At 42.1% G+C, this 16,613-nt stretch overlaps 3 protein-coding genes across 9 annotated transcripts in view; 2 read left to right on the forward strand and 1 right to left on the reverse strand.

Moving 5' to 3' along the window:
• Positions 1-1,470: 1,470 nt before the first annotated feature.
• mthfd2 (methylenetetrahydrofolate dehydrogenase (NADP+ dependent) 2, methenyltetrahydrofolate cyclohydrolase) lies at positions 1,471-6,083 on the forward strand. Its single transcript, XM_085475471.1, has 8 exons — positions 1,471-1,574; positions 3,096-3,280; positions 3,417-3,539; positions 3,821-3,973; positions 4,062-4,169; positions 4,251-4,343; positions 4,441-4,566; positions 5,382-6,083. Exons 1-8 carry the CDS (start codon positions 1,495-1,497, stop codon positions 5,528-5,530), a joined length of 1,017 nt encoding a protein of 338 aa, XP_085331597.1. The 5' UTR covers positions 1,471-1,494; the 3' UTR covers positions 5,531-6,083.
• A 1,029-nt stretch (positions 6,084-7,112) lies between these two features.
• On the forward strand, positions 7,113-9,856 carry arl6ip4 (ADP-ribosylation factor-like 6 interacting protein 4). Its single transcript, XM_085475482.1, has 5 exons — positions 7,113-7,347; positions 7,423-7,746; positions 8,909-9,026; positions 9,126-9,195; positions 9,276-9,856. Exons 1-5 carry the CDS (start codon positions 7,185-7,187, stop codon positions 9,330-9,332), a joined length of 732 nt encoding a protein of 243 aa, XP_085331608.1. The 5' UTR covers positions 7,113-7,184; the 3' UTR covers positions 9,333-9,856.
• A 2,304-nt stretch (positions 9,857-12,160) lies between these two features.
• LOC146697035 (membrane-associated phosphatidylinositol transfer protein 2-like) overlaps positions 12,161-16,613 on the reverse strand; it is a 42,459-nt gene continuing 38,006 nt past the window's right edge. For all 7 annotated transcript variants that reach the window (XM_085475473.1, XM_085475475.1, XM_085475479.1 and 4 more), the window contains 8 exons: positions 16,158-16,306; positions 15,962-16,078; positions 15,365-15,481; positions 14,686-14,834; positions 14,363-14,512; positions 14,081-14,261; positions 13,799-13,927; positions 12,161-13,664 (listed from right to left, as the gene is read on the reverse strand). In XM_085475473.1, the coding sequence (XP_085331599.1) occupies positions 13,281-13,664; positions 13,799-13,927; positions 14,081-14,261; positions 14,363-14,512; positions 14,686-14,834; positions 15,365-15,481; positions 15,962-16,078; positions 16,158-16,306 (1,376 nt within the window). In that variant the 3' untranslated portion in view covers positions 12,161-13,280. The remainder of the gene's footprint in view (positions 13,665-13,798; positions 13,928-14,080; positions 14,262-14,362; positions 14,513-14,685; positions 14,835-15,364; positions 15,482-15,961; positions 16,079-16,157; positions 16,307-16,613) is intronic.

Consider the following 16,613-nt stretch of genomic DNA (forward strand, 5'->3'; position numbering starts at 1 on the left):
AAAGTCTTGGATTTGCATTTGGAACTCGCAATATGAGTCAAAAAAGACACATCAGTTCAGGTGAAGGCATCATTAGTCTGGAAACACAAACTTATCAGAGAGATATCAAAATATAAAATAAATAAATATATAAATGTATATATATAAAATAAATAAATAAATCTTTGGATATATGAAACAAGATGAACTTGTACCTGAAAGATGGAGAAGAGAAGAGAGAGACAGCATATGATCTGAAGCATACAACATTATCTGTCAGAGAACCTACCTATTCATTTATAGCCCACCCTGCATGTGCTCTCCAGATAAGGAACTACAGTATATCTCGGTACTCTCCAAGCTCTAAAGCTAGGCTGTTCGCTTGTGGTTACACCAAAGAGTGAGAACAAACAGTGGCAAACAGAGAACAGATCAGTGTGTTTCAAAAGGTTCAGTCAGGTATTAATTTTTTCCACAAAACCTCCAGCAGACACTGGGGTTAACTCCAAAAAATCTACTGCCTTAGAAATGTTTTTCCTTTAAGAGCCCACAGTTTGAAATAAACATGAGTACAGATAAGACCTACATTTAATCAAGTGCTTGACTAAAGTACAATTCTTGTTATGTGTACACAAGTGAGTACTTAAATGTATAAAAATCTGCTTTAATACATCCAATAGATAAATGTGCCATGTACGCCATTATATTTGTAGTTGTTTTTTGTTATGGTTTCAGAAAAAAAACGTTTTAAAGGATGTTAAAGCTGCCAATAGGGAATAAAGTAATTACAATGGCTCAACTTGACCAAGAAAGCCATGATAATCATTTAGTAATCTAATAATAACAATCCAGTTTCAGTGTTGGTTTTAGTTTTCTTATTATAATGTGGGCGTTAAGAGTTAGAAGCAAGATTTAGGAAGTTCAGAAAATGTATTACAATACAAACACAACGCTTCATTTGATAGACTCGATATTAATTTATGCCAAAGCCTCATTAAGCTGCAGTATCTCTGAGCATTGCAGGGTGTGACTTTGGCCTGCGGTGAAAACTGCAAAAAGTTCTGTGAAAATACAAAACAATTAAGTTAGTTTTGCAACTATATAATATTCTTAAGTTTTTTTTATGAATTAGCTTTTAAGTCAGTTGATTCAAATGTTTTTACCACACCTAGACTTGGTTTCAATGTTGTTTTAGTTAACTATGATGTTTGAACGTGGAAACTGTACGTGAAAAATACCTTTAAAGCTCTAAAAACGACAACAATTCTGACCTGGTACCGCTCATGAACTTCCACGCCTGTGCCACGCAGGGCTGCTGTAAAGGGGCAGGGCTCTGGTATCCGCAGCGGAGGGCTGGTGGTGACTGATAGCAGTGACGTAGGCAGCTTGCACGAGCGGGGGGAGGTGTTTAAAGCCGCTCTGCTCCTCTTCCTCCTTCCCAGCCTCTCTCCGTCAGACCCAGGCTTTCGTAACCGGCGCTGTAGCTGTGTCTCGTCTTCTGTGAGCCGGTGAGAAATGGCAGCGCTCAGGACTCTCAGGAAACTGTGCCAGCACACACAGCACCAAGTCTGTAAACTGCACACGTCCGCCTCGAGGTGAGTCTCCTCCGCACATCTGCTGCGATCTGAGCGGCTTTAACGGTCATTTTACGACCTCTGAGGCGGCTCTGTTACCTCACTCGGTGGGAGTGTTTGCTTCTTTTTTGTTTGTTTTTTTCGTGTGCCCACTTGTTTGTAGGCTTTTGTGTACGCGGATGAGGTCGCTGGGTTTTATTCTGCCGGCTTTTATTGTTTTATTGCACTAAACGTCCTCAGTGGAACACATTTCGCAGCGCCCCCAGCGTCAAGCCGGTAATATTGCAGGTGTAGATGAGGTGGGGGGGCTGGCTGATGAAATCTGTGTGAATGCTTGCACCCAGTGGCAGGCTTCAGGTGGAGTTCGAGATTTAGTTGTGCACACCTGGGGAAAAATGAAGACGCAGGGCAGATCTGATCACATGGTCTGTAAAACCTGATAACACGCTGAGAGTAATGCTGCAGCAGCCAGTCAGCAAGTGTCTGCATGTGCAGGTATTTATTGGAAACGTGCTGAGTGCAGTATGACTACATGCAATTAACTAATCTTTCACACACACACACACAAAAAACTACTCCTAAATCTCGTGGGTCCTGCACATGATCTGCGTGATTTATAAAGACACAAGGCTGATAATTTAGGGTGTGTGTGTGTGTGTGTGTGTGTGTGTGTGTGTGAGAGAGATTATCTTACATCACTGCTTGTGAAATTAGATCTGGTGGGATCATGTTACTTCAAGTTAATTTCATTTATATGCCAGGAAAATTTATGCAAACTCAGCTGCGAGAGGTACTAGTGCTGTGTTATCATGTGCAGAGTAAACGATTATGAACATGAGTGATTCAAACATTTGTAAAGAGAGATCTTTCCTCAGCCTGTCGGGGGATTTGAACTTCTATTAGCCCTGTAACCTCGACACATTGCGTCTGGGACCTGATACACTGGTCCCAGTGATTCTCCCCAAAACACTCAATCCTTTTCTCTGAGGATTTAATTACTTTGGACAGGATAAAAGTGACGGTTACATCACTGTTGATGGCTCATTACTCTTCAGTTATTAGCCCCTGCGCTCTGCTTGTCATTATATAACGGAGAACCATCTTTGACACTTGTGTAAAGAGGACAAAACGGTGCGGCGGCCGTCTGTACAGTCCTAAATACTGTACATGAGTTTTAACCATCGAATATCTCTGACCGTGCCTGATGGTTAGACGCTCAAAGAGCCTGACTTTCCTTGCTTGTTTCTACCAGTTTACTATACATATTGAAACATAAGTGGTAGTAAAGCATGTGGCCCAGTCTAATGTCTAATTTTAGAGGCTAGAACTGGTGCTTGGATTAAGGTTGAGATGAGTTTACATGAGTCCTAGTTGAAAGAATTTTGGCTTAGCTTTGGCGCCGCAGTGCTGTTATTTGTGCCATGTTGGCCAACGCTTTTCAATAAAGCTGTGTACAAATCTGTCAGGAATTAAACAATGAATCCCAGCATCTTGATGCCCAATAACTTGTCTTCTGACCACAATTGTCTCGCCAACTCCCAGGCAGGAGGCGGTGGTCATCTCAGGAAAGAAACTCGCACGGCAAATTAGGGATGAGGTCCGGGCCGACTTAGAGGAATGGGTCTCAACCGGCCACCGAAGACCCCATCTGAGTGTTATTCTCGTGGGAGACAACCCAGCCAGCCACTCCTACGTCCTGAACAAGACACGGGCTGCGGCTGATGTCGGTAGGTGTTTGGGGGGGGTTCTTTCTTTTTCCCCCTTTTTTTTTTTTTTTTTTTTTTTAAAGGCTGGGGTGCACATTCCTCATACGTGTGATTGGCAAAACTGCAAATGTTCGCCTGTGTGTTCGACCTCCCACAGGAATCTCAAGTGAGACGATTCTCAAGCACACGAACATCAGTGAGGAGGAGTTACTGGACTTGATCGATAAACTCAACACCGACCCCCGCGTGGACGGTCTACTGGTACAGCTGCCTTTGCCAGGTACAGAAAAACTGGGAAATCCTGCATTGGGAGTCGGGTTTGCGTACGTGTGCGTGGTGTCTAGAAATCCAGTATGACGGCTGAATGCAAGCTTTGGTGAACGTGTGTTTGCAGCGCCTACGTTGGAGCAGAAAACTGCCCACCTGCCTTCTGTCTCTTGCTTGGATTTTCTTTCATGCTGGAGGCAGAATTTGCTCTGAGAAACTGAATTTGACCTTATCACCGTGAGCAGAACGAGTTGATGAAGTTGTTTTGACTGTAACTCCCTTTTCTTTGGACAGAACACATCGATGAGCGTGCAGTTTGCAATGCAGTTTCCCCAACCAAGGATGTGGACGGTTTCCACGTGGTCAACGTGGGCCGCATGTGCCTGGATCAGTCCACCATGCTCCCTGCCACTCCCTGGGGTGTTTGGGAAATTATTAAACGCACAGGTAACTATAGTGACCACCTTCTTCCTCTCAGACTCTTCAACAGCATTTTAACCCTATCTAAAAGATTGCAAATTTTCTTATCTTCCAGGTATTCCTACTTTTGGGAAGAATGTCGTGGTTGCCGGACGCTCCAAGAACGTGGGCATGCCCATCGCCATGTTGCTGCACACAGACGGCCGTCACGAGAGGCCCGGAGGTAGGACAGGATGTGTGCGCGCATTGCTGGGTGATAAAACCAAAGCGTGTGCACCCCTAACGCCTCTGTTCTCTGTGGCAGGTGACGCTACAGTCACAATTTCTCACCGATACACTCCAAAGGATCAACTTCGCCAACACACTAAAATTGCTGACATCATTGTGGCTGCCGCAGGTTTGTTGGTTGGCTTGTTTGTTAATCTTTTTTGTCTTTTTGCTGTACTTCACTAACTGTACTCTTTGTGCGTGTGTGCACGTTACTGACCTTTCAGGGATTCCAAACCTCATCACTGCAGACATGATCAAAGAGGGAGCAGCTGTGATCGACGTCGGAATAAACAGAGTGCAGGACCCCGTCACTGGAAAGAGCCGACTGGTTGGGGATGTGGATTTTGAAGGTAAGGCTTGAGAGGGAGAACATATGTGAACACCTCAGTGCTCCACACAGGCATTTAAAATTGTGTTCCAATAAAACGTACTACAGGCAACCTTTTTCAACTCCCCTGCGCACGCTCTGTAACAGCTGTATCCTATTACAGTACCACACTCAAGTTCAGTGAGCTTTTTAAAGCGACCCACTCTTTCATAAATGTTTGTAAAAGCACACTGCATGGCTTTGTGCTTGATTTTTATACAGCTGTGGCAATGGGACTGAAAACGCCCAAATTCGAAGATTAAGCAGTGTGACCTGCTAGCTTTGTCGTTGTTCTGGAGCTAGATTAGTTTGTAATAGTTTCTAGAAAACATTATAATGATGTTTGTTGTTTTAATTAGATTTCTATATGTGACAATATGACACAAAATGTCAGATTTTTCCCATATTGAACACTTGCAATTCACATCCAAAAGTTAATACAACCAAGCTGGAGCTTCCTTTACATCCATGCAGATACATGCACAACTCTTTGAGTAATCCTGCTAGCAAAACGAACCAATGACGTCGCTTCCTTCATGGAGGAAAGGGAATAAATAAATGTTTGATAAACAAACATTTGGCACAGACTTATACTTTGCTTCTTGGAAGCTGAACGTGATCATGTTTCTGGAGCACATACTTGGCATCATGTTGCCTCATTACCCGTGTTATTTATAAAGTGACTTTTATGTTTAAATTATATTTATACACACGATGATGGAAGGAGGACCTGATTTCTGGAAAGTTCCATTTGGTGTATAAGGTCTTAATCGTCATACTTTTCCTGTGCACTTTCAGGTGTGAGACAGAAGGCGGGATTCATCACCCCAGTGCCAGGAGGCGTTGGCCCGATGACTGTGGCGATGCTGATGAAAAACACTGTCAAAGCAGCCAAGAATGTCCTCCTGTGTCCCCCACAGAGGATCCGCATGGCTGTTGCGTCCTAATTGGATCAAGACCACATCCCAGCAACAGTGACACATTCCACCGACGAGCCCACTCTCCACCTTCCCAACACTACCGTTATTATTTATTTATTTTTTTTACTTGGAGCAACCTGCCATGCTCCCCTTGCACATGGACTGGAAAGATGATAGCCTTATGGATCTCTTTCTGCTGATGTCGTTAACCTTTCATGACTCCAGGTCCAGCCATAATTAGACTGTTACATTCACTGATGCAGCAGCATGTTTAATGTAACAGTGTTTTCAGTATTTATCATTTGCATTGTGCAAGGTTTTAAAGAATTTTCTGAGATTATGTTATTTATTGGTACATTGACACAGTGTTTGAACATGAGTGAAACCGGGTGGTGAGGATTAGCTTGCCGGGTGACTGAAGCCTTTCTGCTGTATGTCTTTCTATTAGTTTATCCTGATGTGCAAAGGGTGATAAGGGCTAATGTCATCAGGGGCAAGTATGTATATCCGTATACAAGCTTTAAAGATTCACAATTGCCTTTGAGAAATCTTTGAAATAAATATTACAAATGTCTCCTAATGTTTTTCTGTTACTTTTTAACCGCCAAGTAAATGATGTCCGTGTTTCCTGCACTTCTTTCTAGTTCTTTTCTTTTCCTGTTTTGCTGTAACTGGATACACCTCTCGCCTCGAGGAATGATCTTGGAGTTGAAGAGCAGTAAAGTTTGAGTTCACTGAGTTTGGCGCTCTGTCTCAGATTTACTGAATATACAAAAACTAATTAAGACTGACTGAAATCAGAAGGGAGATCTGGGGGATTTGCGTATTCACTAAAATTAAATATGTGTTTTTACTTTGTTTCAAAATGTAGCTTAAAACAAAGGACAATGACCTCAGTCTTAATTAAAATTGACAGCATACACTCAGTGGACATTATTAGGTATACTTTCCTAGCAATGGGTTGGCCCCTCTTTTTACCTTCAGAACTGCATTAATTCTTTGTGGTCAGTTACATTTATGTACATTCATTTATATAAAGTGAATAAAAAAAAAAAAAAATGAATAAATAAAAAAACTAGTAAAAAGAAGTGGATAGTTTGATAGTACTCATTACTTTTAATTTTCTGCTCTTGTGTTGAAGTTTGTCCCAGTTGCAGGGAGTTTGTTTATTTGAATAAAATTTTCAAGGAAATACTTCGTCCTGTACTTTCATTAGAGTGAAGATTTATAATTTGGGTGAGCCCCAGGGGATTTTTTTTTGGTTGTTAAGTGGGCTGTAGCAGTCTGGTATTTGGAAATGAACCAAAACAGACTGGAATTATTTAATTAATAAATATCTCAAATTAAATAAGATAATAATAACGGAATGTATTTAATAAAGATGTGTTTAAAGATGACGACACTTTGGTGTATTAGTTTGAGATGTGTAGATGACAGTGAGTCTATTACCTTGCAAAGTGTTTCATAATAAAACACTGCAACTATAATAATTGTTAATTTATTTCGATCATGTAAACAATATACAGGTACATTTAGCATTAATAATAATAATAATAATAATAATAATAAAAATGAAGTGGGAACTAGGTTCCTCAATCCGAGAAGGCGACGGAAGGAATTTGACGTGCACACTTCCGTGTTTGTCGTTCAGTACGGTCTGTAAACAGTTGTTCTGTGAGCCATGGACCGCAGCAGACCATCCGACAGAGCTAGCAGAGAGAAAAAACACGAGAAGAAGAAACGGAGACGATCCTCGTCCTCCTCTTCCTCCTCTCCATCATCTTCGTCTTCCTCCTCCAACAGCAGGAGTCGGAGCAGAAAGAAGACGTTGCACAGGAGCAAAGGTTGGAAAATGAAATGCTAGCATTCACAGGAAAATCAACCTCATCATTGGGTTATATTCTCTGTTTCTCCCCCAGATGAGAAAACACAAAAGAAGCGCAGAAGGCACTCGTCTTCTTCTTCCTCATCTTCCTCATCCACCCCTTCCTCCTCATCGTCGTCATCCTCGTCAAGCGATGAGAAGAAGAAGAGCGAAGCCAAGAAGAAGAAAAAGAAAAAGCAGCAGCTGAAGAAGAAGAAGGCGAAACTGAAGAAGCAGATCAAGAAGGAGAAGAAGAAGTTGAAGAAAAAGGAGAAGAAGATGAAGAAGAAGGCAGAGATAAAGCAGAGCCCAGCAGAGAAACCTCCATCCTACCTGGAGGTGTGGCAAACTGAGGAGGGGGCCGTGGAGCTCGGGCCTGGTAGGACATCACACACAACCCCACACTTCACTTCAGTGGATCAGCTGGTCACGCAAAGTCTGACACAACAAAATAACGGTGTTTTTTATATTTGATAAATCAAGAGTGGGATTTGTTTCGCAGCTTGTGAAACATAAGGACTTATTAGGACACATTACTTCCTAGTCTAAGAAGTAGTGCACTGCAGAGCAGGATAATGCTGGCAGGCCACAAAGCTGCGGGAATGAGTTGTTGAAGCTGGGTTTAGAAGAGAGGTGATGAGCAGCACCATGACCTCATTCAGAGAAAGAGCACTACAGATGTGATGTTTGCTTTGAGAGTGTCAATGGAGACGTTTAAAGGAGGTCAGAAGGAGCTGCACTCTTTCTTTATAGATCTAAATAAAGCATTTGATGGGGAGCATGAATGAGGACACCAGCGGTAGGAGTTGCAGATGGGTTCAAGGTGGAGCGAGATTACATTGGCTCTGAACCCTTCTTGTTTATAGTGGTGATGTTAACAGATGACATTGAGATCCCGTTTTTGAAGATCTTTGATTTGTAGAAAGATTGATTTTTATTTTTTTTATTTTTTTTTAATAATTTGACCATCACAAGTTGATTTCACAAACTGACTTGTTGGTACAGCGGCATTCTGTTACAGCACCACACTCAGGCTCTTTAGAATGACCCTTCTTTCACAAATGCTTGTAAAGAGACTGCATAGGTAGGCGTTTCTGGCACTGAAAGCACCTGGGTTTAAATTAAGAGCTGTGGCCCAATGTGTATTTCCTTTTTAGTTAACTAAAAATGTTTTTTTTTTTTTCACATCTAGTTCATTCTGATGGTCTTGGTAAATCAAATCCCAATCAGTCTACTTGTCACTTGCATTTGTTGCCAGCCTAAATTTTAGACTAAAAGTCACTTTTCAACCATACATTCATTCAGCATTTACTTTGTAAACTTTAAGCACTTTATCTACCTCACACATATGTTAGAATCACCATGCGTGTTTTAGGACTGTGTGAGGAAGCTCAAGTTCCTGGAGGAAAGCGCCTTTACCTTTATTAACTCAAAGTATATGTAGTACCATCAATTCTGATATTCATTCTGATATCGTTATCTGGTTATTTCCCTCCTCTCTTTTTTCCAAAAATGAATCTGGTGAATTTTTGCCTCTCCAGTCATGACAGATGAGCAGAAGGCCCGTCTCTCCACTAAGAGGCCCCTCACCAAAGAGGAGTACGAAGCCAGGCAGAGCGTGATCCGCAGGGTGGTGGACCCTGAAACAGGGAGGACAAGGTAAGCAGGGGAAAGCGTGCCACAAGAGTGGGAGTTTGGAGGAAGAATTCACCCACCCTGGTTAAACTGGTGATCTTTTTCCCCTCTGCTGTCTTACAGACTGGTGAGAGGAGAGGGGGAGATCATAGAGGAGATAGTCAGCCGGGAGAAACAAAAAGACATCAACAAGGTATGACAGAAACCTTTCAGCTGTAATTGCAGTAATGTGCCGTTATAACTGTTAACAGCTAGACTTTATTCATCTCACAGCAAGCTACGAAGGGAGACGGGGATGCCTTCCAGAGAAAACTGGGCATCAACAGGTAGAAGATGATGTCACCTTCAGCTTCATCAGCCTGAGAGCACCTTCACTAAACAGCTCTGCAGAAAGCAACTCGTCAGTGTACTGAAATGCACTTCATATCAAATAATAGTGATAGCAAAATAATACTGTGATGCTCTCCTGAGGTACACACGGTAGAAGTCATAGTGAGCTGCTTGTAATGGCTGTCAGATGTAATCGAGTAGATAGAAAGTAGTGCCTACATAAAACTGCTGACAACAAGGATCTTACTGGGATTCTGTTATAGTAGATTTTTGATTTCAACAAAAGACATTGCTACTGATTTTCTGTAACACTGAGCTTCATAGAAAAGTTTCATTTAATTTAATTATTGTGCAAAATCTTTGCTTTAAGTAATGATTAATCCCAGATAAGCGTCCAGTTCAGCTGTCTGATATCACCTTCTCACACCACCTCATGGTTGTCTTACATTTGTATCTCAATTTTTTTTTTTTATTTTTTTTTTTTAATTTCTCTAAATAAATCTCCATTTCTTTGTGAAAGTAAAGTCTGACTTCAGTTCCTGCTCTCATAAAAAACAACAACAAAAAAACAACAACATCCTCGTTTCAACTCAGTGGGGAAGAAAAAAAAAGCCCAAATGCCTTAGTTGTTCTTTATATGTTCTTTATACACTGTACATAAAAACACAAGGGAATGGGTAAAATGTAGTTATCCAAAACCTACAAGATACACACCCTGTACAGGTAAAATATTTTCCAAGCATGATATTGTGGTGCAGATATACAGCCTTTGAACGATAACTGTTGGAGGTGGAGCTGGAGACAGCGATGGGATTGCCTAATGTTGGTGAATTATGTCCCACTCTCTTCTTCTTCATAAATTTCCTTTAAAAAAGTCAAACAAACCAAAGTCCTGTTTAGAAAATATGGCCTCCATCTTTTCCCACAAAGTAACACGAACAACGTCCTTCAACGTGAAGTCTGTTCGGGGCGTGATCGGCGTACGTTCTCGCCGCACAATGGTCAATGTAAGGCAGTAAAACGGGAAATGTAAGGCCTCTGGTAATGTGTGTGTTGGTAGCAGAATCAAAGCGATCGTCTGCCCAGAGGTGGCAAAAACTGCACGGATCGCTTCTCTGGATTTTTAATATCCAGGCGTTTCAGATCAGGGAGCATGGTTCAGTAGCTGAAAATGTTAGATGACTGCATGTTTTCCAGGACTGACTGTCCTTTTTTTGTTTTCAAGTTACAATAAATGTACAAAGAGCTATTCTTCAACAAGCAGCTTTTTTCCTGTTCCTTTTCTTTTTTGTTTTGTTTTTTAAAGAGTTATGGCTTTAAGCCGATTCTTGTCAAGGTCAAAATGCAGAGGGACAGAAGTACAGCATGAGTCACACTCTCCTCAACCAGCTGACAAAAATATAAAATAAAATCATTGCTGATTAAAGAGGTTACAGGTGCCTTTGATCTAGGATGTCTTACGTCGTCTATTGAAAATGTGAAGTGGATGAAATGTTTAGAAACACATCTCAGCACAATACAATTCAACTGCATCACAAAGTGAAGCCTCTAAAAGGACCGCTAATTTTAAAATGACACCTCTGAAGAGGGCCAACGCAAACTGAAGGTTACATCATCTGTAAACGTGCTGTTCATTGCACTTATGTAAACCATTTGTTTTGTTACCAGGCTGACTGTTTTATAAATATTAAGTGTGTCTGTCTAGATGCCCATATATTAAAATGGAAACATCACAACAAAACAGCGTGTCTCTCTGCAGGAGAAAACCCGACAGCCAAAATTAGGGCAGTGCCGTTTTAAGGTGAGTTACCCTCTGCAATTTGACGTCTGTAGACCATGTGCCTGTTCACCTGATTGTCAATGCACTGTGACGTGTTTCCTCAACAGTCTGTAAGATCTGGTGGTGCTACTCGGGAATATTGCACGTTTCCCCCTCGTGTCTGAGCCCATATTGGTCCACTGCTGTCAGCTCTGTCTGTACATGATTACTAGAGGTACAAATAAATGTTATTTAAATGAATAAATCACAACTTTGTTTTTAAACCAGCTTTAGAAAATAAATGGCCAACGGTATTAAAGCAAAATCTTAGCTCTGTGTTCCTACTTTCAACAGCGTATTGTACAGGATTTACAATTTGCACATTTCTTTTCCTAAAGGCGCAGCAACACAGAGAAAGAGACCTTAACCTAAGGAGGATTATCTATGAGAACATTCAACACCTCATTTTACAGCTTGGGGATAAACAAGAGAGAGACAAGCCATATCCTGAACCCCCCCAAAAAAAGTTAATAACAAAAAATATTTTGACACAAGTTCTGTTGATACAACTCTGGTGATCTGAGAGATAAAATAACAGAAATACAACACTGTGCCAGGCAAAGACCTCTGAGGTTTGGTTGCTGCAACTGAAGTTTGAAGGAAAGAGGGGGAAAAAAAACAACACATCATAGATAAAGTAATCTTAAAACACATTTTGTTCACGAAAAAAATCCATACATTTTAAAATTTCTATAGTCTTAAATAACAACAAGTATCATCAATCAATAAAGTATATCCTGAATGAGACGGTGTTTACCCCCAGAGTAAAGAAGACACTTGAAACTGATCTTCAGTGGACCAGATACCAGATCTGCACTGTAATGTAACAATTATGTACAAGCCTTGTTAAGGCATTCAACTACATACTTACACAAACTAACCCATTTATTATGTTTCTGTTTTTACACAGGAGAGCCCTCCTTTCCTCTGCATCCACAGACGGCTTATCCTTCAGCACTGCTTCACTTTGGCACTTTCCCTTACAGTACTGCTTTTCCCTATAGCACGCTACTCATTCAGGAGGGTACGGCAGCGATGGCATAAAGTGAAGTGTGAGATGCAATAAAACCCAAGAACAGTTTCAGCTGCAGCCACAGTTAAAGGGTAATTACGCGCTTTGCTTCGTGTTGCGTTACATGATTCTTCGTGTCTAAGGGGCGACCAGAAAACAAGCAGAACGGGAGTGTAAAGATGTTAACCCTCTCAGGCTCAAATTAAGTTTTTGTTGCTAATGCACAAAAGAACACCTGCAGTGGTACTTCTGAGTAAAAAAACCTCATAAAATATGTATGTGGGGTAATCAGGTTGTTAGCTTTTAACTGTTGCAAATCTGCAACGCCTGCCTTGAGAGGGTTAAATCTGTTCGGTGTTCCTTAAAAAAAGAAATCTAACAAAAATTTATTTTGGCTTCTCGATTGTTTCCGTGTGTACACTAAATTGACGAATCAGCTTCACCTGATTCTCAGCTCCGCTCTCTGACTGGAACGTACCTGATCATCGCGTTAAAAAGGACGCAGCTTTAAAACTGCTATAAACAAAGTTCGTCTCTGTAGTCGTTGTTGTGCTTGCATTGGTCACGTTAGTTGGTTACAGCTGCTACTGTAACAACTCTGTGTTGTTTGCATGGGGCGTGCTTGTGTGTGTGTGTGTGTGTGTGTGTGTGTGTGTGTGTGTGTGTGTGTGTGTGTGTGTGTGTGTGTGTGTGTGTGTGTGTGTGTGTGTGTAAGTAACTGTCTCCATGTGCTGAAGGAGCAAAACTGACCTTGTATTCAAGACTAATAAATATTTACTAAACAGTACAAACAGCCTGGATCCCTACAATATTAGCTTTATTTGGTTGTGTGCACTTTCCCGCCTTGGGGCAACACTTCTTGAAATGTTGGTCTGTGTTATCATGAATGTTGCCTCATGCTCTGCCCATAAATATCTGTGCTGAATGTGACTGGTGTTAGTTTTTATAAAGAGTGATTTATAGCACCTGATTTTTTTTCCTTATGGTATTTTACCTATCTGGTGCAAGAAGCCAACTGCTTTCCACTGTTTGCGTTTATATTCACGTCACTTTGCGTCTCTTCCTCAGCACTGCATTTGTAAGTCACTCTCCCGAACCCTGCATCGTGTCTCCAGTCTCATTTTGAGCTGAAAACTCCTGGCTCCAGCTTGGTGCTGCTGCTGCGGCCCCAGCAGCTGGCCGTGATGCTCATGCTGCGCTGGGCCCCTCCCTGGCCGTGGCTGTGAGCGCGCTCCAGCCGCTCCCGCTCCAGCCGCTCGCTGTCTGATTGGCTCTGCGTGCGCTCCGGCCTGTTGTGGATGCTGCCCGTCGGAGAGCTGGGGGCTGGCTGAGAGGAGATGGTGCGTAACAGATGGTTCCTCTTCCTCAAGAAGTCACTGTTTGCTCCCAAGCCAAAGCTGCCTTTGCGTAGCACCATGCGTGCACTGGTGGTCTTGGCTGGCCGAGAGCGATGGTTGTACTCCAGCTGGGACAGATGAGCTGCGTATCCCTCTGTGATGAACTGTTGAAGGATCAGAGAAACAACTGTCAACTAAAAAGCAACACATTTTGCGGTGACTTGAGCTTTTACTTTAGTTTTTTTTTTTTTTAATGTGAGAAGAGACTATTAACAGGATCGTTTGCAGAAAGTGATACCTGGCACTGGTGCTGCATCTTCTTAGAAGGTCTGCCAACAATGTATATTTGAGAAGAAGGGAGGCCAATGGAGGTGTAGACTGAGATGTCTTTGGTTGATCCATAGCCAGCAAAAATCTTCATGTGTGCCTGAAATCGGAGAAATTAAGACGAGAAATGTTCAATCCTGGCTTCTTCTAAACAAATGGGTACATTTTTAAAATAATAACGGGTTGTCAGCATTTGTCGCTTCGGTTCTTTATTTAAAACACTCACTGTCCCCTCTCCCATCCCCACTCTGACCTCTGTCAAAGACTTGAGGAAGTTGGCCTTGTGCCTGAGCGGGTCGTGGACCAGGCCATCGCAAAAGGAGACAATGCCATGAGGGAAGTTGTGCTGAGACAACCAGGCCACTACCCGTTGCTTCTGCATGTCTGGCCGTCCGGTCACGTAGATGATCAGATAGCCTAAATCCTGCCAGTGCCTGAAATAAGGAGAAGCAGCAGGACACACCAGATCTTAAAGTTCAATCAGGGAGAAAATATGTGAAGCCAAGAAAACAGGAGAGGTAGAGCAGCCAGCTACCTGACAACATCTACAGCTCCAGCTCGCACTTTGGGATCACTGCCCATGATCGAAACGCTGGCAGCAAATGAACCATCGATGCTGAACACTACGAACTCCGTGCTACGTGGAACAACTGTCAGGTAGCTGTCAGCGAACGTGTGGTCACCCCTGGTGAATAAAAAGAAAAAGAGTAAGGAAATGGAAACCAAAAGATTAAAGAAAAAATGAGCTGCAATAAAGTGAGCTAAAAGTCAAATGGAAACCAGGCTCTGTGAAGATAAACGGACAAAAAGCTTGAATATATAAAATACAATAACAGTTTGGTACCAGGCTAATCTCACCTGACCACCATTTTAACCGGGTACACGCCGATTCCCAGACGCTTGTCCTCTGGGATGACAAAAGACACGCGCCCGCTGCTGTTGGTCACCTCGGTGTTGAAGTACACCCATTCTCCCGATGGTGGCTGGGTCATGATGTGGAGGTCGACCTGCGCAGGAATGAAAAGGAAACAAAAGCGTTTCAATGCAGCTGATCGACAGATATTTGAGTTTTTTTCATATTTCCTCAACCCAGAGGTAAAGTTGAATGAAAACAACATTGTCTTCATTTTTATGATTAAATATTTCACATTAAAAAGTTTTCTAAATGTTTCACATTATTAGTGAGTGCTCAAATGTAGGGCTCTACTAGCCAACTGGTGAATACTCTAGTAAGGCCAGTGAATGCGACATACTTGTGCTCAAGCAGTGGCTCAGATTTCAAGATGTCCTGGGTCAACGGACCAATTTTCAATAATATATCTTGAAATTTATGAAGCTAAAATTTCACAGCAATCATTATATATACCTGAACTTTGGATTGTTTGTCAAACATAAGACACATGTCTCAAATGTATGAGACTTAAAATCCACTTAGAAGTGAACTTAAAAAAAATAAAAAATAAAAAAAAAGCTCAAACCCAGATTTCCCAGGTATCTCTAACAGCAGGTGAGCTACTAAAGACAGAAGCATGTTCACCTTCTCCCCGGCCAAAGTCACCATGTCCAGAGGGCCGTACATGAAGCGGCCTGTCAAGACCTGCTGGCCATCTTCAGTGAAGACGGCATCATTCACTCTGTGGTTGGCGGTCACGTTCTGTCAATGCAGAAGAAACAAAGGGAAAATGCTGATGTGTTGCTTTATCTTTATTTAAACATAAACAGTCTACAAATACCAACAACTTTTTTTTTTTTTGCATATTGGTTGGAATTGGTCATTAATAATCTTTGGCTGTCGTCCAGAGTGTTGTCACGTCTCCTTCCCCTCAACCCTAACGGCAGTTACTTCCTTTTAAAAGGGAGATCTTCCTCCCCACTGTCACCCAGTGCTTGCTCATAGGGGGGGGGGGTCATCTGATTGTTGGACGTTTTCTCTGTATTATTGTAGGGTCTTTGCCTTGAAGCAACAGTTATTGTGATTTGGTGCTTTATTAAAATTTTAAATTGAAATGAATTTAAAAAAAGAAAAACAAAAGGGCTATTTTTTGATTTGTAACTAGATGGCAGGTATCGTAGTGTCCCCGACTAAACTTTAAAGCTCTCTGAAACAGACTTTGTTTCCAGATAAGATGCTCACCCTGATCTTCACGTGAGTCCTCTTGCGGAGCCACTTTTCTCGAGGTTTAGAGGGGGTGAATTCAGACACTTCTTTTCCATCGAGCTCCAGAATGCTTGAGTTTTCGTGCCTCATGACCTGAAAGGGGACAATTCAGTGATTCATACTGAGAATTTTTGAATAAGTCCTAACACTTTCATTATTGCTGTTTACTCACCTGCCTCAGGAGAAAAGACACAACATCAGTAGACTCCCAGTATGATGCGTGGAACAGGTGCGGTAAAGCCACTGTGGGGAAAGCTGTTAGGGCATCGGGGCAGTACAGGGCAAAGTCCAGCCGCTTTGTGCCCCACCAGCGTGCTGCAACTGCAATGGGAATGGAGTGAATAGGGTACAGAGACGTAAGATGAAACTCAAAGAGCCAGCGTGAGGTATGTGATGCCACAGAAAGGTGCAACACCCCTGATGTTATAGCAAAAAAAGAAAGAAGTTGAATTCAAATTTCAGCCACACTCATCACCAATCCCAGCAGTTCTTCAGCTACAGGAGGGAAAGGAAGGAGTTTATAATGGTTATTATCAGCAAATCCAAAGGCTGAGAACAGGAACCGATAGTTAGAGCTGATTACATGAGCAGCTGAAGGTGGTTATTTGTGTTAGTCTGCGTGTGAAAA

This window comes from Copadichromis virginalis, linkage group LG12, assembly GCF_057382275.1.
Source record: "Copadichromis virginalis isolate Kocher_CV1m ecotype Utaka linkage group LG12, C_Virginalis_male_GT1.1, whole genome shotgun sequence".
NCBI classification, from domain to species: Eukaryota; Metazoa; Chordata; class Actinopteri; order Cichliformes; family Cichlidae; genus Copadichromis; species Copadichromis virginalis.